Source organism: Xenopus tropicalis, chromosome 6 (genome assembly GCF_000004195.4).
Source record: "Xenopus tropicalis strain Nigerian chromosome 6, UCB_Xtro_10.0, whole genome shotgun sequence".
Classification (NCBI taxonomy): domain Eukaryota; kingdom Metazoa; phylum Chordata; class Amphibia; order Anura; family Pipidae; genus Xenopus; species Xenopus tropicalis.
Window position 1 is genome coordinate 5,484,972 of NC_030682.2, and position 24,200 is coordinate 5,509,171.

The 24,200-nt window shown below is 42.8% G+C and overlaps 3 protein-coding genes across 3 annotated transcripts in view; all 3 read left to right on the forward strand.

The window, feature by feature from the left end:
- Nucleotides 1-24,200, forward strand: part of LOC101733825 (gastrula zinc finger protein XlCGF8.2DB-like) — a 320,033-nt gene that overhangs the window by 47,551 nt on the left and 248,282 nt on the right. The gene's annotated exons all lie outside the window — the stretch shown is intronic.
- LOC101733186 (zinc finger protein 721-like) overlaps nucleotides 1-24,200 on the forward strand; it is a 105,836-nt gene that overhangs the window by 18,721 nt on the left and 62,915 nt on the right. The window lies entirely within an intron of this gene.
- On the forward strand, nucleotides 3,644-9,180 carry LOC116411644. The gene has a single exon (XM_031904341.1). It carries the CDS (start codon nucleotides 3,688-3,690, stop codon nucleotides 9,136-9,138), a length of 5,451 nt encoding a protein of 1,816 aa, XP_031760201.1. The 5' UTR covers nucleotides 3,644-3,687; the 3' UTR covers nucleotides 9,139-9,180.

Here is a 24,200-nt window from a genome sequence, read left to right on the forward strand (position 1 = left end):
GTCGCCCGCGACTATTCTTTTTTGACGCTGCGACAATTTTTGGACGTGCGGCGAATTTTTCCGCGGCGAAATTTTTCATCCGTTTCGCGAAACAATCCGCCAATGGCGAAACGCGGAAATTCGCCGCGAATCCATGCCTGGCGAAACTTTTCGCCCATCACTAGTGGGCAGCTGTCCTGCTGATCATCTGCTGTAACCCAATAGTCCTTGTAAGGACTGCTTTTATTTTCTGATTACTGTTACTCTAGTTTTCTTTTCATTGTGTACTGCAGCTCCATCTGTGTGTGTTGGAGACAGGTGTGCTGCTCCGAGTAGTGCACTAAGCACTAACCACCGTTTAACACATAATTTTTTTTATTTGTGTTTTTTTACTTTGCTACTGTAATTTATAGAGCCCAGTGCTATTAGTCTAGCTGTGTTGGGGACTGGTGTGCTGCTCCTAGTAGTTCACCCCCAGCACCAACCAGAGATCACTTTTGTTTTATTATTATTTTTTTAATTTTTTTTATTTATCTTATTAGATATTTAGATATTAGATATATATATATTAGATATAGATATTTAGATATTTATTTAGACATTCTGTCTAAAAATAACAATAATAATTCCGTGTCCAGAAACATCACCTGAGTGACGTTTTTCCACCGGCAATACTACATCCACTACTGTATACGTTGCCATTGCAGGCCTTGTTGTTGCCACTGTCTTTTTCAACCAAGTGCCACCTAGCTGTGAGAGCTTTTTCACATTCTGTCTAAATAACAATAATAATTCCTTGGTATGCTATCTTAGTTTGGGGAATGGTTGTGATACCATTTATCTAACATATTTTTTCTGTCCTCTGTGCTTCAGTGGCTTCCACAACAAAAAAACAAAGATTTTCAACATTTATCTAACATATTTTTTCTGGCCTCTGTGCTTCAGTGGCTGCGACAAAAAAACCCTAATTTTTCAGGAATGTACACATTCCTAATTTTTCAGGGTTCTGCAACAGCGGCAAAATCGTATCTTTTATGGTCACCGCAGGTGATCAATAAAGTAGGCCAAAACTGGGCCCACACTGCAGAATCAGTGTTTTTTGGTTCACTTCACTGTACATTGAATTACCTCTGCCTGACCGTGACTGCTAAACACACCACTACAGAAATATTCCCACCGACAGGACGAACGTCCTGGAGGTGACAAGCAACTAGTAAAAACTATTATTCGCTCACTTGACGGTATCATTAAAGCTTATTGCGTTTTTTTTCGTTGCAGTAAACGCGGCGTTTTGTCTTTGCGTGTGAACCGGCTGTAACCTTTACACGACTTGATTGGCATGTAGACGCCGGACGTTTTAAAGCAGTTTATTACACAAGTTTAGAAATGTAGTGTGATTTCTGCCCTTTACAGCACAAAACGCAACGCTGTGTCAACAACGTATTTTTCAGAGAACTTTTTGCCCTTGATCCCCCTCCTGCATGCCACTGTCCAGGTCGTGGCACCCTTTAAACAACTTTAAAATCAGTTTTCTGGCCAGAAATGGCTTTTCTAGGTTTTAAAGTTCGCCTTCCCATTGAAGTCTATGGGGTTCGCAAAGTTCGCGAACGTTCGCACTTTTCGGCGGAAGTTCGCGAACGGGTTCGGGAACTTTTTTTGTGAGGTTCGCTACATCTCTAATAAGCAGTAATAACACAGTCTGTAGCCGGATCTTAAAAACAACAGTCTGTTAGAGACTGAACCAGACACAGACAGAATCAGGAGGGATGAGACAGTCACTTTATGAACAGTTCTTAAAGTTCAGAATCAAATAATTTCTCCAGTAACCCTATGAATGTTATTCTCAGTGTTAATTTCACCCTGAGTCACAGTCTGTGCTGCAAATCACTTTACTCCAAAACCTGCACTTCCCTTCAAAGGATGTTGTTCCTCTCCTGCTGTTTTGCAGAGTCTTGTCTAGCGCGGCCTATAGCTACTGCTAAGCTGCACATTTATATTAGTCTAAAATTCTATCACTGTATTACCCTGCCATTCTCATGAATATGATGTTATGCATTGCATGATTAATAATGTTCTTCATGTTGAAATCTCTTATGTGAATATATGCAAAAACATAAATAGGAAAATAATTATAAAGAAAAATGAAAACATGTAAAAATGATGCCTTCTTCCCAATACTTAAAAACATGTGTTTAAGGCATAGACATAAAAATAGTCATTGTCCACTTACGTTACTTTAAACTTTTAAAAAGTTGTAAATAATAACTATTTTCTTGGTCCCAACATAATTGCATATTAAGGAAAACATTCTTAAACTGTATAATCTTTTATCTATAGCATGATATTTTTCCCATGTGATACTTTTACCCATGATCAACACATTATACATTATATTTCCTATAAAATATAGGAATATTTCAGCAGCTGATGTTATTCAGACGTTTCTTCGCATCCAGATCAATGTCTAAAATGTATTACTTGTAAAATAGAATGTTAAACCCCCAACTTTGCTGTTATTTTGCAGAGCCGGCCCATTAGCCATAAAAACTTTACTCTTATTTATACAAATAATGATACCGCGTATACAGTACATGTTGTTAAAACAAGAATGAGTTCTTTGTTCTTTGCTGGGAAATGTATTTGTCACTGGTGTCTTATGGTCTTTTGTTTTTCCATTAGTGTTAATTAGAGATGTAGCGAACTGTTCGCCGGAGAACTAATTCGCACGAAAATCGGGTGTTCGCAAGTTCGCGAACTTTTAGCGAAGTTCGCAATTTTGGGTTCGCCTTAGCTGGAGCCAAATTTTGACCTCTCACCCCAGAGCCAGCAGATACATGGCAGCCAATCAGGCAGCTCTCCCTCCTGGACCACCCCCGGACCACTCCCTTCCATATGTAGGGGAGCTGTGTATACTTGTCTCTCCTCTGTGCTGTTACTGTGTAAGGAGGAGGAGCCCCCACCCCCTGTGTGAGCTGACAGGAAGGAAGTGAGGGAAGAGGGTGCTGCTGGGAACGAGGAAGCAGATAGACAAGCAAGGTGTTGGTAGCTCACACAGTGCTCTGTATAATAAAGTAATTGGGAATCCTCCCCAGTGGCAGAAAGCGCGCTCTCTTAGGGTGCGGAAGGAAAGGGGGTCCTGTACAGGGCTCTGAAGAACAAAGCGTGCTCTTCTCAGGGCACGGAAAGCCAAAGGGAGTTCTAAGACTCTGAAGCACTTGCCACATAAGTGGGGGATTCCCCTCAGCAGTTCAGAAAGTACCAGCTACTGTATGTTATGTGAGTGAGGTTGCCCCTGGCTGGCAGGCTGTATCTATCTCTGCTAATTTAAAGGTATAGCGTCCTGCCAATAAATCCATCAACCTTTCCTGTGTTTGTGTGTTGTGGATCAGAGAAGTTTCCCAGGGAGGGGTACCGCAGTCCAACCTGTCCTGACCCTGGGTGGAGGCACGCCATTATCAGTGTACCTGCCCTTCCATATAGCGGAGGCTCAGGGCTCCTGTAGCGCCACACGCAGGTGAATGCGTGCTAGATCTCATGCAGTAGCAAAAGAGGGCTACATTTGGAGGCACTGCTGAGATTGAAGCAGAAATCACTGCAGATATGCCATTAATAACTCCAACCCAGGTCTATGAATGGGCCCTAAAGGAAAAGGTAAACCCAGACCATGTATTTGCCATTGATCGTGTACCACCTGAAGTTACACTGGAAATGTTAGAGAGTAACCTGTCTAAATACAGACATTTGGAGGGTGCACATCTGATAGCAGATGAGGGATCAACCATGGACGGTTATGCAGTCCTGCTTTTCAAAGTGAGTGATCCACTAAATTCAGAAGTGGGGCCATATGCTGTGTTCCCTGCGGGTGATTTATCGGTAGGGTGCCCCCTGGTGTACCCCCAGGCTGTTGTTGCCCCCTGGAAAGTTGAAGCACCCAGTCCAGATGCAGGCTACACCAGTAGAAAAAGGAGGCTGCTGCCGTCACTACCCTGCAATGTGCAGCACACAGTAAAGCAAGAACCGCTTGTAACTGAGACCAGTGAAGCTAAGGATGTCAGCATTTCAGAGCATCCCTTGACTGACACAATAACCCAAATGACAGAGGCATTGGCTCAGGGCTTGCAGCTGAGCCACTATAAAAAGCTAAAGACATTTTCAGGCACAGAGCCAGTTCCTACAGGGGAAGAGGGGTTTGAGACATGGAAGGAATCTGCACTACAAGCGTTAGATGAGTGGGCCTGCTCAGAACAAACCAAGAGGCAGCGAATTATGGAGCATGTCCGTCCCCCTGCAGCTAGTATTGTGTTAAATTTTAAAGCCAGTCACAAAGATTACAATGCTATGGACATAATTGATATCCTCACTTCAGCATATGGGAAGCATGAGGACCCTGACCAGTTATTGGCTGACTTTAAACAGATGAGACAGAAGTCTTCTGAGGATGTATCTGCCTTCACCCTCCGTCTAGAGAATATGCTGCGGAATCTCTTGTCAAAAAAAGTGATTACAGCAGAGGAAGTAGATACACTACGTCTAAAACAATTACTAAAGGGGATGTCCCCATTCTTCCCCATGTATTCCACGTTGCAGATACTCCTGAGGGATAAAAGGGATACCGGCTTTATTGACCTGATGAAAGTGATTAAGCAAGAGGAGGCAACCCTACGCTTTGCTGGTACCTCGCGGGTACCAAAGCAGAACCCCGCTTTACCTACCTCGAAGGATATTAAGCTAACTGGAAAGGGTGTACCATCAATAACCCCAATCCGGAAAAGGTTCCCATCAGAGTGGCATAAGGGGGTACCTGCCACTACCCCTACCAGTTGTTTCGGGTGTGGCCAGGAGGGGCATTTTGTTAAAGACTGTCCTGAGAAATTTTCCCCTAATGCAGTGCAGACAATGTCATGTGGGAAGCCAAGTAGCTACCCCAACAAGGTTACAAAACCCTCTGCGACAAAGGACAGAAACATGGTGGGCCCTAAGTCCTTGGTAGACATCCTGTTAGATGGGCAGCCAGTACAAGCTTTGTTTGATACCGGATCACAGGTCACAATAATCCACTATAGTTATTACCTGCAACATCTATCCCACAAACCTTTACAGCCCGCTAGAGGTTTAGAATTGTGGGGGCTGAATCAGCAGGCCTACCCCATACATGGATTGCTACAAGTGACTATAACCATGCCGAGGTGCCATGGTACACTGCCTCTGTCCCAGGAAGTTGATGCTGTGGTCTGCCCAGATACAGGAAACCCTAACGCTGCTCCCATCATTCTGGGAACAAATGTTAGTGAGGTACGGACTACCCTAAACCCTTCAGTCACTGTGACAAAAGCCCCTAGGTATTCTGACCATGGTCCAGAGGTTGTCTGCAACACCTTCACAGTTACTTACAAGTATGGGTTGTTACGCCATGTTGCTGGGCAAACTGTTGAGATTCCTCCGGGGTCCATTAGGACTGTGAGAGCACTAACTGATGTAAAACCTGAGATGATGAAAGGCTATAGATGTGTGCTGGTTGAAAGCCCCTCCGAGGCAGTGGTCCAGAATGGGTGGAAAGTTGTCCCAGAGAAGAAAGAGTGGGGCAAGAAAATACCTCTAGTTGCTCAAGTAACTGTTCAAAATATCTCTCCATATGCTGTAGTAATCCGGCCTAAACAGGAGTTGGCGTATTGCTACCCCGTTCATGAGGTTTCTGACCTTGCTGAGGTTCAGTCCACCCCAGTATCTGCTTCTGTATCAAACTTGGCATTTGATTTTGGGGATTCCCCTGTTTCTGAGGAGTGGAAGCAGAGGCTGAGTAACGGTTTACTAGAACGCAGACAAGTCTTTTCAACAGACGAAATGGATGTAGGGTGTGCTAAAAGTACCCAGCACACTATCCGCTTATCCGACTCCACTCCATTTAGGGAGCGGCCTAGGAGAGTCCCTCCCAAGGACCGGGAGGATCTCCAGCGCACCTTACAGGAAATGAAAAGGCGAGGAATTATTGCTGACAGTCGGAGCCCCTATGCTTCCCCTATAGTCATCGTGAGGAAAAAGGATGGCTCAATCCGGTTGTGCGTGGATTATCGTACTTTAAATAGACGCACTGTACCTGACCAGTACACTCTACCTCGAATTGAGGAGACTCTGGAAGCCCTTAATGGTAGCAAATGGTTCACTGTAATGGACTTACGCTCTGGCTATTACCAGGTACCTATGGCATCTGAGGATCAGGAAAAGACTGCATTTATATGCCCCTTGGGTTTTTACCAGTTCACAAGGATGCCCCAAGGTATTTGTGGGGCCCCAGCTACCTTTCAGAGACTTATGGAGAAGATGTTGGGGGACCTGTCACCCCGAGAGTGCCTGGTGTATCTGGATGATATCATTGTGTTTGGGACTACCCTAGAGGAGCATGAGCAGCGTCTGATGAATGTGATTGACCGATTAATAGCAGAAGGACTAAAACTGTCAATCGACAAATGTAAGTTTTGCCGCTCCTCAGTAACCTATGTAGGCCATGTGGTCTCTACAGAAGGAATAGGAACTGACCCGGCCAAGATTGAAGCGGTGGTAACCTGGCCCAAACCCCAAAATGTCACTGAGCTGAGATCATTTCTCGGGTTTTGTGGTTACTACAGGCGATTTGTAGAGGGGTATTCAAGAGTGGCCCACCCATTAAATGAATTGTTGAGGCTTTCTAATGTGCATGGTGAAGGGACAAAAAGAGATGCTAAAGCCCCTTTTGGTGATAAGTGGACTTCAGCCTGTGAAGAGGCCTTTGTTCAGTTAAAGAAAAGGCTGACAGAAGCCCCTGTATTGGCTTATGCAGATGCTCACAGACCATATGTCCTCCATGTTGATGCCAGTTATGAAGGGTTGGGAGGTGTCCTACACCAGAGGTACCCAGAAGGGCTGCGGCCAGTGGCCTATCTTAGTAGGAGTCTGGCACCCAGTGAAAAGAATTATCCTGTGCATAAACTGGAATTCCTGGCTCTTAAGTGGGCCATTGTGGACAAGTTGCATGACTTCTTATATGGAGTAGAGTTTGAAGTACGAACAGATAATAACCCTCTCACATATATTTTGACTACTGCTAAACTTGATGCCACAGGGCACCGTTGGTTAGCTGCACTGTCAAACTACTCTTTCACCCTCAAGTACAAACCAGGGCCTAGGAATATAGGAGCGGATGCTCTCTCTAGACGACCGGGTCTGCCTGCCCTGGAGGATGATGGGGAGTGGGAAGAGATACCCAGCATCGGTATGAAGGCCTACTGTGCTACAGCTGCTGTAGTGGATGACAAAGTGGCTTTTTCTGAGTTGAGGGTCGTAGATTCTGTTGGTGGAGGGCCGGAATCTGTACCACCTATGTACTGCTGTCCCATTTCTCTAGTAGGGGGAGAATCCAAGTTAATCAGTCACAAGGACATGGTTCAAAGCCAGAAAACTGATCCTGTGATAGGGCACCTGTGGAGAGCGGTTAACAGCAGAAATCCTGCTTTGCTCAAGAAGAGTTTGCCAGGAGGGTATGAATTTTTCCAACGTGACTGGGGGAAGTTCTGTGTGGAACAAGGACTGTTATACCGGTTGATACCATATCATAATCACCCTGGGAGGCGGCAATTAGTGTTGCCCCTTAAATTCAGGAACATGGTGTTAAGGAGTCTGCATGATCACCATGGACATCTTGGAATGGAGAAGACTTACGGGCTGGTCCAAGACCGCTTTTTCTGGCCTAAAATGAGAGATGCAGTTGCAAGTTACTGCAGGAAGTGCCTAAGGTGTCTGCAAAGGAAGACACTTCCGGTCCTCGCTGCCCCCATGGGTCACCTTAAAAGTTCAGAGCCCATGGACTTGGTGTGCATGGACTTTCTTTGTATTGAGAATGATTCGAGGGGCATCGGTAATGTTCTGGTAGTCACCGATCACTATACCAGGTACGCCCAAGCTTTCCCCACCAAGGACCAAAAAGCCTCCACAGTCGCTAAAGTACTATGGGAGAAGTTTTTCATTCACTACGGGTTGCCAAGTAGATTACATTCTGATCAAGGCAGAGACTTTGAGAGCCGTCTTATTAAAGAGCTTTTGCAACTGTTACATATTGAAAAGAGCCGAACTACTCCCTATCACCCCCAGGGAGATGCCCTTCCTGAGAGATTTAACCGGACATTGTTGGACATGCTAGGTACCCTGCCAGTGGAGGATAAAAAGAGCTGGAGCAAGCATGTGGAGGCTATGGTGCATGCTTATAACAGTACTCGGCATGATAGCACTGGTTTCTCTCCATACTTCTTGATGTTTGGGAGGGAGCCAAGGTTGCCCCTTGATGTCCAGCTGGGTGTATCTACAGATGGAGTGAGTCATCGGGACCACTTTCAGTACGTTTCCCGATTGAGGGAAGGCTTGACTACTGCCTATCGTTTGGCTGAAGAGAATGTTAGCAAGTTGAATGCCAATAACAAAAGGAGGTATGATCATAAAGTCAAGTACAGAGAGTTACTTCCAGGTGACAAAGTGTTACTAAGGAATTTAGGAGTGCCTGGGAAGCATAAGCTGGCTGACCGTTGGAGAAATGAACTATTCGATGTGGTGAGCAAGCTGCCTGGGATTCCGGTGTACAAGATAAAGGGACCAGAGGGTCGAGTAAAAGCCTGGCATAGAAATCACTTACTCCCTGTATCTCAAGCAAGTGATGTTTCTACAGGTATTGACATTGAGGAAGGTCAAATGGAGGGTACTTCTGACTTCCCCAACGCCACGGAAATCCCACCTACGGTTCAACAGACCCCTATGGATGCTCAAATGCCTGAACCTGATGAGGGTGGCAATGATGTAACTCAGAGTGACTCTCTTCCTTCTGAGGACTGGCCTATTCCTGTCAGGGATAATTTGAATCCTGCATCCCCGGAGTTTGTACCAAGGTCTGAGACAAACCAGAGGTTGTTGCTGAGTGATGGAAACCCTTCTAATGAGGATTCAGCTAGAGGACTCCCCCCGAGAGAGGTGAGATGGGGTGCACGAGTTCGGCAGCCCCCACCTGTACTGACTTATGATACACTGGGAAATCCTTCTTATGTACCACATGCTGGACTTTACCATGCCTGGGTAGGGGCAGTGTCCAATCTGGTAAATATGCTGCCGGTGTTTGCACCACCAGGACTATACTATTATTGATTCAGTTTATGAAATGTGCCTTGGTAAGTATAAGGTTGAGTATGTTGCCTGCAGTTCCTTTTCAGCTAGTGGTTATGTAAATAGGCCCTGTGAGCTAAAGCAGGCCAGAAGATTTTGTATGCTTCATGTTATTGCATTACTTGGTTATGTTTTTTTTTTAATTGTTTGTCAGCCAGGAGGTGACAGTTTTTAAGCAGGGGGAGAATGTAGGGGAGCTGTGTATACTTGTCTCCCCTCTGTGCTGTTACTGTGTAAGGAGGAGGAGCCCCCACCCCCTGTGTGAGCTGACAGGAAGGAAGTGAGGGAAGAGGGTGCTGCTGGGAACGAGGAAGCAGATAGACAAGCAAGGTGTTGGTAGCTCACACAGTGCTCTGTATAATAAAGTAATTGGGAATCCTCCCCAGTGGCAGAAAGCGCGCTCTCTTAGGGTGCGGAAGGAAAGGGGGTCCTGTACAGGGCTCTGAAGAACAAAGCGTGCTCTTCTCAGGGCACGGAAAGCCAAAGGGAGTTCTAAGACTCTGAAGCACTTGCCACATAAGTGGGGGATTCCCCTCAGCAGTTCAGAAAGTACCAGCTACTGTATGTTATGTGAGTGAGGTTGCCCCTGGCTGGCAGGCTGTATCTATCTCTGCTAATTTAAAGGTATAGCGTCCTGCCAATAAATCCATCAACCTTTCCTGTGTTTGTGTGTTGTGGATCAGAGAAGTTTCCCAGGGAGGGGTACCGCAGTCCAACCTGTCCTGACCCTGGGTGGAGGCACGCCATTATCAGTGTACCTGCCCTTCCATATAGCGGAGGCTCAGGGCTCCTGTAGCGCCACACGCAGGTGAATGCGTGCTAGATCTCATGCAGTAGCAAAAGAGGGCTACACATATATAAACCGAAGCCCAGCAGCCATTTTACATTCTGCCTGTGTGTGCTTGATGAGTTAGCATAGGGAGAGAGCTGTGCAGGGGTTTGAGGGACAGTTTAGGTAGCTTTGCTGACTAGTGATCTACTTTCTACTGCTCTGTATGTAGCTGCTGGGGACAGCTCTCCTGCTGATCTCATCTGCTGTAACCCAATAGTCCTTGTAAGGACTGCTTTTATTTTCTGATTACTGATTACAACAACGTATTTTTCAGAGAAATTTTTGCCCTTGATCCCCCTCCTGCATGCCACTGTCCAGGTCGTGGCACCCTTTAAACAACTTTAAAATCAGTTTTCTGGCCATAAATGGCTTTTCTAGGTTTCAAAGTTCGCCTTCTCATTGAAGTCTATGGGGTTCGCAAAGTTCGCAAAAGTTCGCACTTTTTGGCAGAAGTTCGCAAACGGGTTCGCGAACTTTTTTTGTAAGGTTCGCTACATCCCTAGTGTTAATGTAACTATTGAGAAAAAAACAAAATCAAACTCCTAACACATACACTTTATACCCTGTATTAACTATATAATATATAGATCAGTAGTATGTGTGTATAGTATGGAACCACATGTGTCCTAGTGTAATAGGATACCAAAGCCCATCTGTTTGAGAGACCCTTAAAAACCAAGGTTCTCAACCAATTTAACCAGACTCCATGTTAAAACAAATAACCTTACATAGTCAAAAGGGCCACTATTTCTGTTATTTGAAACTTTAAGAAAACATAATCCTATCCATCCCAGCAGTTGCCTCATACCTTAATAATCCCTGCCTGCATGAAAGTTGGTTATCATTCCTGCATCGTATCTTAATATGTGGTGCAAAGTAACATTTCTATAATGACATCTTCTTTCATAGATTTAGAAATAGTATCTAGATAACATTTCTTATTTATATTAAGTTAGTTAACCTCTTGCAACAAAGCACAGCTCTACTGGAAACCAGTTCAATAGTTTGACTAATACCATACAGGTTAAACTAATTAACCTGTGTAATTTAAACTTTGATGGACATTATATTTTACATTACACGTATAAAAAAAAACACTGATTATGACTTTATACCTCAAAAAACTAAACCATTATATACAGTTGATGATCTTGCAAGAAAAAATATCGGATCCATAATCACAACTTCCATAGTTATTAAACATATACATCTTATAATCATCTTTGATAGGTATAAACATTTCATCACATAACTGGCTGGGTCATATGATAATCCAAACCATCAAAGGTCCATAAGATGTATATAGAGTACTCTTCCAACATATTCATAATATCAATGGATTAAAATTTATGTTATCAATAATAATTTATATAAAAAAACAATTTATTAACCTGCGCAGTACATCAGTATGTGCACCTTTAAATTTCACCTTTAAATTTCAAGTACAGTGTAGTTAACAGAAAGCAGATTAATCAATGTTAATTAGGATTTTCCTGCATTGGAACCATGCAATCATGCTCCTGTTAGTCACTACAAACAAACATATAACAAACTTATGAGACAAAGGATTAACAGACAGTCATTATAAAGTTCCTTAAACAATCATCACATAAATCTACACTGATGCACTGTCTGTCCATGGGCTATAAGAAGACATCACATTTCCTTTATTATCCTTGGTCTGTTCAGCAGAGGAAGAAACCCATCTGAAAAATCACAAAAACTTGGAGCAAATTTCACAGTTAGTAAAAGATACAACTTGGATACTTTAATTTACTAAGTTTACGAGATCCCAACATTCTTTAACTTTCAGGAATTTCACTTGTTTAACTTTTACATTTCCCTTATATATCACTAAAGGCCTAAGTCTTCCTTTTACTCTCTGTGAGACAGATGTTAGTGTATTCCTATTAGCTAAATAAAAAACAAAAATTGGGTTGTACTAATGAAATTATAAATTAGAATGTATTTACTCTCTTGTTTCTGTACTTATTTGGTAAAGGTTAGTAAAGTAATTCCCTTATTGGCAAATATGCCAAAATTTCCTATAATAATAATGATAGTAGATGAATAAATTCTGCTCCACAACTTTTGGGTGAGGTCATTCCCTTAAATATTTCCTGTCTCCCTTATACCTATTATAATATCTGGGCTGCATAATCTCAAGAATAATTTCCTGCCATTCAGGCTACAGACAGTATATGGCTTCAGAACCCATAATGCATACAGAGACACTTTATGCTACAAATAAAACAAGATACAATTCTGATGTTTAGGATTCCACTGCCAAAGTAGCTTTTCAACAAACCTAACTTGACATTTGTCTAAATAGGGGGTTATCATTTGCAGAAATTCTACAGTATAGAATGTTTAACACACATTAAACTTTCCTGCTTCTGCAGGTTCAATGAAATACATTACAATCACAATAACACTGCTATATATTTCCATGTAAATGTTTTTTCTCAATAAGGTATACCCAATCATATTCATTTACACAATGTTTACAAACCTTTAAGAAGTAAGTACTAACATTTCTTTAGCACTAACCCTATAATGTGATTATTCCTTTTCTCATTAACAATGAGTAACTCCTTTTCTCTTCAGTCCTGGGTCTTTTATACCGACAGACTGGTCTGTTCATGGGACCCTGGGAGCGGCCATTCTGTGCATCAGGCTCCCTTGCCTGTGTAACAGCACAGACCTGAGCTTGCTCATGCATCATTTCAGAATCTTTATCAACCATAATTTGCTTTTTGAATAATTTATGTCTCTTAAAGCACTTTTTGAAAAAATTACCTGGCCGTCTGCAAAAATAGCAGATATATGACTTTATCTTTGCTTTATTTGATTGGCATATTTCCCTTATCACAAGAATGTTTGAGGGGTCTGAGTTCTGCAGTATGAGCTGTCTCCTGTACTTATCTATATGTGAGGCTGCTTTATGAAGAGTATCAAGACTGCAAGCACAAATATTAGCTACAGGATCTAGATATTTAAACTTGTTCACAAAAGCTTTTATCATTTGCTGTGTAACTTGATCTTCTCCAATACCCATAACCTGTCTGTAAACTTGCTCAAATACAACCAGAAATGTAAAGGGGTCATCATCTATAAAGGTCTCGAGATTATTGAGCACCTCTATATCAAGCATAATTTCACCATTAATTATATAATTAAGCATTAATAGCCGGTCCCTTCTTGTGCCGTGTATTAGATTCCCATCTGTATCAGTGCCGGGAGCACTCACAGGGATTGATAACCTCTGGGAAATACGTGCCGGCACCCACAGTTTTAATGCTTTATTCTTCTGTTCTTCACTTAAATCATATCTCTCTATATGAGACTCAAACAGATCACAGTTCATTACAACATTATTCTTTGCATTAAAATGTGGAATGTTTTTCACAATTTTTAAAAGCTGTTTATTAACTTTTAACTACAATTTTGCCCTATCATAATCTAAAGTTGGGTCACTGAGATCCGGAACAAACATAGATCTCTGTTCTTCTGTAATAACCGAAACCTGGTTATTCCTTTGCAAAACTGATTCTACTTCTGCCAATCTCAGTTCATGCTGAGCAATCCCCTTAGCCAGACAGTCAGTACTAACTGTGTCACATTCCACTTTTCCCTTACCAGAATGAGAATTAATCTTTCCTACATCATTTCCCTTCCTACCTGAGCACATCAACATATTAAATGTTTTCACCATTAACATAACATTGTTAATCTTGTGCTTCATCTTAGAAAATGACATTCCTTCTTCCAACTTTACATTTGCCCCCACACACTGACTATACATATCTGACCATATCTTTGCATCAGACATAATGCTATGAGGGATTTTAAACTCAAATTTGCTTTTTCTAGCCAAATTGTCCAGAAAATCCATAAAGCAGAATATTCCTCCTGCGCCCGCTATTAATACTTACACAAGTGACTTCTAGGTTCTTTTACTCATATAGACATCTGGGAGCTTCAGTTCAGCTACACCCTTCTGCCCCCCTTTGAAGCTGACAGAGTGTGTATATGTGTAGTGTCCAGGTCTATATTTTGGTTGGACTCGCCATCTGTTATAAATATCCTTTCTCTAATATATTTGTGTAAGTACTAAAGTCAACAAACACCACTCACCAAGGTGATATTTTAAGTATATTTAATGTGTGGAAAAGAGTTACAGAAATTACATACAAATTACTAATGATTAAGCCAGTCAGAAACAATATTGACAGCTTCCCAATACAATACAAAGTATGTATGTATTAATTTAAAGTAGTACAAATGTATGTATGCATGTGTGTTAGAGAGAATGTGTGTAAGTGAGAGCATGTGAGAGTGTGTAAGGGTGTGTGTATCTGTATATCTGTGAGACCAGCCTTTTGTTGCTGATATATATCCCTGTTAGAAAACCCCTCCCCCACTATATTACCCCAAGACCATATGTTTCCTATAAATCACATTCCAGACTTATGGAACAATGGGGTATGTATAAAGGTATAGTGTATGTATGGCAAGTCAGTGTGCACATTTGAACCATGTTAACCCATTCAGGTCTGGGATACAACTTATTTTGCAATACCCAATATTTAACAGATTCTAGAATATTCATTTAACTTATTTGCCAGCTGTATTCCCCAGCCAGTCCATGCAGGAAACCACATCCAAGCTTTATCACTAGTAGAAAACAATTCTCTTTTACATTTCTTAGGCTTGATGTGTTCAGGTAAGAATGAAATTTCTGTACTTGGTCTTAGCATGGGTGCTACATGTCCTATGGTGCAATCTCCATATGCTCCCATAGGAAGCCATGCATATGCTCTGTTACCACATATGAAATATAACCCTGGTGGTAAGAGTTTAGGAATAGCCAGGCCATGATATCCCATCAATCCTGTAAACCACTGCATATTACTTTCAATTTTAGATTCCCAGATTGCATCCTCACTTTCCTCTGTACATGAACACTTGGGGGCTGATTTACTAAGACACGATTTCGAATCCGAATTGGAAAAATTCCGATTGGAAACGAACATTTTGCGACTTTTTCGGTAATTTTGCAATTTTTTCGTATTTTTTGCGATTTTTTCGGCGTCTTTACGATTTTTTCGAAAAAACGCGAGTTTTTCGTAACCATTACGAAAGTTGCGCAAAGTCGCGATTTTTTCGTAGCGTTAACACTTGCACGCAAAGTCGCGCCTTTTTCGTAGCGTTAAAACTTAAAAGGCACAACGTTTCGCGCAAGTTTTAACGCTACGAAAAAATTGCGACTTTGCGCAACTTTCGTATTGTCTACGAAAAACTCGCGTTTTTTCGCACAAAATCGTAAAGACGCCGAAAAAAATCGCAAAAAATACGAAAAAAACGCAAAATTACCGATCATTACGAAAAAAATGCAATCGGACGCATTCGGCCCGTTCGTGGGTTAGTAAATGTGCCCCATAGGGGCACAAGTGGCGCGCAGCATTGCACACCAACAATTAATATTACAGTGTCCCAAGTTTGTGTCACATTCCTCATTTTCATGTCTCATGAACATTTTCAATGTGGCGCCTTCACAATTAGTTTTCCCTACAAAAATCTTGGGTATACGAATCATACGCCCATTTACTTTGACTGTATGATTGACAAACATAGGCTCCATGTATAAAGTAGGCCGAGTAAGTAGCCCCTTTATTTCTAAATATGTTCCTTGATCTGTGATTAGTATCTACTTCTACCCTGTAACTGAAATCTGTTTCATTTTAATCTTTCATTGTTATAGGGATGCCTATTAATGGGATTCCTTTATGATCCACTGGAACATGTGAGCAAATCCAACAATCAGTAGCATTTAATTGTTTGGCAGCTTCCTGATGCAATTGCCAAACTGCATTTTGCTGCCAACCTTGGTTTATGGTCTGATGGTGATCTTGCATAAAATCATCACCATCCTCTACTAATGCTGGTGACACATCTGTTTGACCTTCAGGTTTTACCTGAGGAAAGAGCGCAAGATTAACCCGAAATGATTTCTGCTCATGTCTCATAAGAAATGTTTTAAGGTATGCTCCCTCCATTATACTCGTAACTAGTGATGAGCGAAACGGCAAAATAGTCGTGCGACCAAAAAATTGTTGCCCGTGACTATTCTTTTGTTGTCTGCGGCTATTCTTTCGTCAGCCGCGGCTATTGTTTTGTTGCGCTGCTATTGTTTCATCGCCCACGGCTATTGTTTTTACGCCGGCGACAATTCTTTTTTGACGCCGGCAACAAGTTTTGGACTTGCGGCAAATTTTTCCGCGGTGAATTTTTTTAGCCGTTTCGCGAAACAATCCGCCAATGGCGAAACGCAGAAATTCGCCGCGAATCCATGCCTGGCGAAATATTTCGCCCATCACTACTCGTAACCTGTATAGTATGAGAGATTACATAATCTTTCTTTTCCTTGCCCACAGATATTGGCTGATCTGGGGATTGCACTTGTGTGATGGTTGGATTATCTGTATGATAATTTATCCTGATCCTCAAATTATCAGTTAGTTTACAAGACCAAGGCACCGGGTCTTGATAACTGATTGTCCAGTTACCATGTGCATAAAGGCCCCCATACACGGGGCGATAGAATCTGCCGATTCGGCAGCTAATCGGCCCGTGTATGGGCAGAAACGAGCGGCCTGGCCGACCGATATCTGGTCTGAAATTGGGCAGATATCGATCGGCCTGGTTAGAAAATCCAGTCGGATCGGGGACCACATCGGCTCGTTGATGCTGTCCCCGAACCGACTGCCCCATGGCCGCAACTGTAATTTTTAAAGCAGCTTGCTACTAGGGATGTAGCGAACCTCAAAAAAAAAGTTTGCGAACGCATTCGCGAACTTACGCCAAAAAGCGTGAATATTCACGAACTTTGCGAACCCCATAGACTTCAATGGGAAGGCGAACTTTAAAACCTAGAAAAGCCATTTCTGGCCAGAAAACTAATTTTAAATTTGTTTAAAGGGTGCCACGACCTGGACAGGGGCATACAGGAGGGGGATCAAGGGCAAACATTTCTCTGAAAAATACTTTGTTGAAAAAGCGTTGCGTAAAAACCGGCAGACCTAGCGGAAATACGCAGCGTTTTTTGCTATTTCACGCTATTAGCACCATGGAAACGAGATTTGCTTACACCAGTACTAGGCTGAAAAACGCCATGTGTGGTTGTGCTGTGTTTTTAGGCTGAGAAAAAACGCAGAGAAAAAAAAACGCGGCAAACCCAAATTGCGAACATACGCGGAAAGTTCGCGAACTTCCGAACTTGCGAACATACACTATAAGATACGCCAAGCGAGCGTATCTTATAGTGTATGGGGACCTTAAGAGTCATCTGTTACTACCCCCACTATAGTAACCACATCGTCATTAATGTCATTGTAAATTCGTAATGAAACACTGTTTCTGCTGAAAGCCTTACATATCTGACATAAAATTCTGTTGTTTCCTCCTCACCACTTTGCACGATCACATAAACAATCATGCTTAACAAGTAAAGGATATATTTTTCCATCCTGTCAGTTGGGAGGGGCTGTCACCAACTTGCGGTGACTGGCATGAATCTAAGTCGGCTTTCCCTCCATGAATAACACGATAGGGTCCCTCGTACCATTTCTCCAAGGACTGTCTCTGGACCACCCAATCTCCAGGTTTCAGATTATGAGTTCCTTCACACGTGTCTGGATCTGGAATAGAGTTAGACACATTTCTGTGCAACATGGTAAGTTGTTTTTGCAGTGCTATTACATAGGTGCTTAAGTCTTTCAGTTTTTGGCTTAGCTCCAAACGCTATTTCATACGGACTAAGCTTTGGGTATACCCTCTTAGGTGTGGTTCGGATGCTATACAGCACTATTGGTAATAGCTGCGGCCATGCCCTGCTTCCTGTTGTTATTGAGGACATTAATTTTGCTAGCCTGGAAGAATAAGTTTATCCCTAATTCCTCACAAATTTCTTTCATCGCTTGTCCTGTGAAGTGGGTACCTCTGTCACTTTCTATTGTTTCTGGTACCCCATACCTACATACCACTTCTTGTATTGTTTTCAGAGCTGTATTTTTAGCTGTGGCAGTAGCTACTGGCCATGCTTCTGGCCATCCAGAAAACATATCAATGCACACCCGGACATGTCTGTATATCCCAGAGTGAGGTAGTGTTATATAGTCTGTAGACGCTGAAATGGATAACTAGGTTTTGACAAGTGTCGCTGTGGAGTTGCTACAGGTTTACCCACATTATGTAATGTGCAGGTTTGACAATTCTTTACGTACTCCAAACATTTACTTGCTAAATTATTCATGTACCACCATGGGCGTCCACAGAAGGGGGCAAGAGGGGGCACTTGCCCCCCCCTGGAAAAGTAGCAAAAAAAACAAAAACCTTACTCCGTTTCTGCACTTTCCCCTCAAGCCCGTTTTTGCTGTGCTCCGATTGGATCTTTCTTCTTGTGAATTCACCAATCAGAGCACAGCTTCCTTGACAGACAGTAAAATTGACCAATCAGAGCACAGATGCACACAGGGATCGGGAGATTTTGCAAACTGGAAACAGAAAAAAAGACTGAAAAGATGAATCTGCAGCTGTAACTTTACCTGAGAACCAACTCTCAACTTTTGCTGCAGTTTTCATCCCACAGGTACTATACAGTTCTAAAGAATCACTAGCTGACATTAAATTGTTTAATTTATAATCTATCCCCTACCCTAACACATGGAGGGTAAGTTAACTCTTTCCCTCTGAAAAAGCTCATTGTGTGTTTATATATGTGTTGTTGTTTTTTGCACTTACTATTTTTTTTTTTTTTTTGTCATTGTTTTGTTCATTTATAGTAAGTTACAGTGGGGCCAATGTTGTGTATCAGTGCCAGTGTTATAGTGCCAGGGCCTGAATATCTGCCATCTGTACCCACTGCTCCTCATGGCATATAATGTGCTGGGTTTGTAAATACGGACTGCATCTCACTGTATATAATGGGGAGTCAGTACCCACTGCCTTTCTTGCTATAAAACTAACATAAACACATCTAAAGGGGTGGTTCACTTTTAAGTTAACCTTTAGTATGTTATAAAATGGCCTATTCCTAGCAACTTTGCAATTGGTCTTCCTAATTAATTTTTTTGAATAATTTGCCTTTCTCTTTTGCCTCTATACAGATTTCAAATGGGGGCCAAAAAATATTGCTCTGTGAGGCTACAATTTTATTATTATTATAATTTTGTATTACTTATTTTTCCAAGTAGGCCCCTTAACTATTCATATTCCCATCTCTTGTTTAAATCACTACCTGGTTGCTAGGGTAAATAAGACCCTAGCAACCAGATAGCTGCTGAAATACCAAATGGAGAGCTGCTGAACAAAAGCTAAATAACTGAAAAACCATTAAAAATAAAAGTGAATTAGAATGCGAACTACCCCTTTAAGCTAACTGATCCCAAACACAAATGTTTGCAGATCCCCTAACAGAAGTGCGCGTATGAATACTTTTACTACTAATACTAAACATTTTAGGGTAAAAAAAAAAAGCACCCCCACCCGCACTTTTGTACAGTATCCCTGGGAGTCAGTGGGAACGGCAAGAGGTAGTTGGGAGGTTAACTTTTACGTCAGCAGTGAATCCACTAAGTGTCACATTAGCTGTAGGTCAGTCTGTGTATGGGCCATATTTAGCCTCCCCTAGTATCATCCTGCAAAAAAAAAAAATATATATATATATTTATCTGTTGCAGGATGATGCTAGCTTACTTGCCCCCCCTTGGAAAATTTTCTGCGGACGCCCATGTGTACCACTGTTCTGAAATTAACTGTGACATTGGCCTTGGTTCAATGTGGCCGGGACCATGTGCTAGCTGTAATATCATAGGTTCTGCATTAGGGGGCACGCATGGTTTTCCATCTTTAACCCACACCCCCTCCCAACCCTGTACTGTCTTCTCTGCACCAAGCTTAAAAATCTTATCTTTCCACCCAGCTGGTGCTGTATCTTGTAATAATCAAAGGCGGTATGAGGGGCGTCAGAAACTTCTGCTTGTGCCAATGTAACTCCTTCAGGGGGGGCTGTGCCACTGCAGGCTTTTCTGTCTCTCCCCGTAGCAGCCTGTCAGTTTTTATTTGCTTTTTTAACCTCTTGCCTGCCGCTACTTCTTTAGTAACAGTATCTGCAAATAGATTTCCTTGTTCCTCTAATGACTTCCCTCCTGTATGCGCTTTTACCTTTAACACTGCAATCTTTGCAGGAAGTTTAACTGCTTCTAACAGAGCACTAACTTCTTTCCAGTTCTTAATTGGGGTTCTTTGTGATGTTTTGAACCCCCTTTTTCTCCATATTGGCCCGAAATCAAATAATACATTCCGACTATAAATGCTGTCCCATACCTCCCAACATTTGAAAAATGAAAAGAGAGACAAAAAGATTCGGTGCGCGCAGCACAACAAATTTTTTTTGACCACGCCCACTTTTGTGACCACGCCCCAATTACCACACCCCAATTTTTTTTAAATACTCCTTTTATATAGATGAAATGGCGGGATCAGATGCAAATGTGCTATACCCTCATACTGTACTGCCTAAGGAAAACTATATAGCAACTCCTACATTAAAATACAAATATAGAGAGAAGGGCAGTGAGTTATAAGTGAGTTATAACTATGTACCAGTTTTGCCCCCCCCATACACAGGTGCCCCCCATACATTAGCCCCCCCATACACAGGTGCCCCCCATACACAGGTGTCCCCCCACACATTAGCCCCCCCACACACAGGTGCCCCCCATACACAGGTGTCCCCCCACACATTAACCCCCCCATACACAGGTGCCCCCATACAGAGTAGCCCCCCCATACACAGGTGCCCCCCCATACACAGGTGCCCCCCAAACAGAGTAGCCCCCCCATACACAGGTGCCCCCCCCATACACAGGTGTCCCCCCACACATTAGCCCCCCCAAAATAATGATACCGAGTGTGCAACCCACATCTGGGGAAAGAGGACCAAACACTTACCGATAAGGAAGGAGGATAGTAACAGACCCGAAGGTCTTCTTACTTCCACTACTTACCAGCACGCCTGAAACAACGTGCTCTCTCAGTGATCACTGCTGGAAACCGCTAAAGTAGTAAACACCTGAGGAAAAGACTTAGCAGGGGAAACAAAAAAAAAACAGTCAGTCAATGACATTCTACCTGTATCAGACCAGTACAAGCTAATACAGATAGCCTTCTTGTTTTCCCCTGCAAAACATACACATCTTGTAGATAATATGTCACTCCCTCTGATGTCTACCGAGTGCACAAGGGCCTGCCCATGTCCTAGACCCCAAAACCCATGAATCGTTCCAGGAGTCCAGTTGGGAAATCTAGCTAAGCATGAGACCCATGAAACTAACCCGGCAAATCCTACCAGTGAAGAGCCTTGTAAGTCCCATAAGCTCTAAAATGGTACCCTACACAAAAGCCTACCAAGTAGCCAGTTTGATACCTACCACACATTATTAATGAATGGTTTGCCAATACTAACCCCCAGAGACTACATGCCTCCAATGGAAGTGAACGGTGCCTGCCTCTATGAGGACACCGCATAGGGAAAGCTTTAGACAAGGCTGATCCTAACCCTTCACTCCTGGTATCCTGCCCAAGCATAATTTGGATGGCACTACAGGATCTGCGCAAAATAGAATGGGGGTCCAGCTGTAATACATGCCCACAAGACTAGCATTTGCAGAAATGCACTCTTACCTATGAGGATATATACCCTAAAAAGGAAAATAGATTTTATCATGTAGATTGGATGTAGAACCTATGACTCATTTGCATGCTCTAAAATAAGGGCACCAACAGGAAGTGAAGACCCAGGTAAAGAAAGGACTAAATCTAGGTAAGGGGACAAAGTTATCCACCTATAGATATAAAGGAAACTGACCCATACCAACAGTATCAGTGCTCAAACCCATAGGCCACTTAGCTCATGGGTCTGTCCCATAGCCTTAGCCTGCTGATGGTCCAAGCACCCTTCTAAGATTCTAAATGTGACAGTTGTAATATGTGGCCTCTGAGCCTAAACTTGGCCCGCTAACTGGCTTCTCTATGTACCTGACCAAGGATACTGGACAGGCCTATCCTACTATCTACGCCAACAGCAAGGCCTGAAAATGATGCACTAGTTATGGCCTTAGTTGCCTATACAGATTACTATTTCTGTAGTCACAAATACAAGAAGTTCTTTAAACTAATGCACCGACTGAATACTGGACTTAAATGCTGAACCAATCATAGTGTCCGGAGCCAGGGAATGTTAATTATTGACCATACAGAGCCCTATTGATCAGGCTTCTAGCATAATGCCCTGCTATATGGATAACCATGGAAACCTACAAGGCATTGTGAGCCCCGTTCCTCTGAGCCGCTCCTTGTTCCTAGAAGTATCTGCGAGATCAGTGGGAATCCTCCAACCGCTAGTCTTGAGAAAAACCAGCACCTAACAGGTCTGAAACCATACCGTAATTGGAAGATAACACATGACTACTGTGTTTACAGTAAGGCTGTAACTCCGAGTTAAGTCACATGAAACACATACACAATTGAACAGCTGTAGCATGCCAGTGCATTTATAGTGTGTAATACCTATCTGCCCCCTGAGTGTTACCCTTAGCCCCTACACAGTATAGCAGTGCATATATAGTGTGTAATACCTATCTGCCCCCTGAGTGTTGCCCTTAGCCCCTACACAGTATAGCAGTGCATATGTAGTGTGTAATACCTGTCTGCACCCCGAGTGTTGCCCTTAGCCCCCTACACAGTATAGCAGTGTGTATGTAGTGTGTAATACCCATCTGCCCCCCGAGTGTTACCCTTAGCCCCTACACAGTATAGCAGTGCATATGTAGTGTGTAATACCCGTCTGCACCCCGAGTGTTACCCTTAGCCCCTACACAGTATAGCAGTGCATATGTAGTGTGTAATACCCGTCTGCACCCCGAGTGTTACCCTTAGCCCCTACACAGTATAGCAGTGCATATGTAGTGTGTAATACCTGTCTGCACCCCGAGTGTTACCCTTAGCTCCTACACAGTATAGCAGTGCGTATGTAGTGTGTAATACCTGTCTGCTCCCTGAGTGTTACCCTTAGCCCCTACACAGTATAGCAGTGCGTATGTAGTGTGTAATACCTGTCTGCACCTTGAGTGTTACCCTTAGCCCCTACACAGTATGGCAGTGCATATGAGGCCAAGATGGCTGCTGGTTTCAGACCAGTGTATCCTACCTAAACACCGTCTGGCTGTTTGTATTGGTCCTGTATTGAAAGAAGAGAAAAATACATATACACTGTGTTGCTGCCCCTTCAGATTTAGCTTTATACCAATATACAGTATAATACCTGCATGCAACACCTCTGTTAGATATAATACATATACAGCCACAATTCTGCTTGGTTATACCCTCAAGTCAGTTGGCCACTACCTTAAAAACAAATAAAATACAGCGTAGAGACTGCATTAACATATAAACTACATTATGCAGCCTGGCTGTTGCTTCTACATAAGCCATAGTCACTGGGTAAGCAATACCCAAACAGCCCGTTTCAATAGAAACTATGCTTTAAACCAAAATGAATGTTGTTTAAAACAAGCATGATACAGGGTCACTATCAGTGATAATGTTACCCCGACTTACCTGTAAGCTGCATAAGCCAATATGACCCAAAACTGAATCAATACAGTATGGACATTGCAATCCAGATATAGAGGAGAGCACCATAAAGCAGAATTCTGCTAAAACGCTATTTATTTCAGACCATACTACACAACATGTTTCGGGCAATGTGACGCCCTTTATCAAGTGAAGAGCTCAGTGGCGTGCCTTGTGAGGATCGATGCATCAAGCCTGATTAAAGGTGGCCATACACGTGGCGATCTGACGATGTTTCGTACGACCATCGTCGCACGAAACATCGTAAGATCCGCCACACACCATTCAGGGCTGAATGGCAGGTAAGGAGGTAGAAAACAATAGGATTTCTACCTCCTTCTGCCGATTCCGCTCTGAAGGGAGAATTTTGGTCAGGCGCCTTCTATGGCGCCCGATCAAAATTTTCAAACTGGTCCGATCGGCGAGTCGTCCGATATCAGCAGCTTCCTGCGATATCGGTCGACTCGCCGACATGCCATACACGCACCGATTATCGTACGAAACGAGGTTTCGTACG

What these genes read in the sequence shown, in the direction of transcription:
- LOC116411644 (XM_031904341.1), top strand. Translation starts at nt 3,688, where the DNA reads ATGTTAGAGAGTAACCTGTCTAAATACAGACATTTGGAGGGTGCACAT.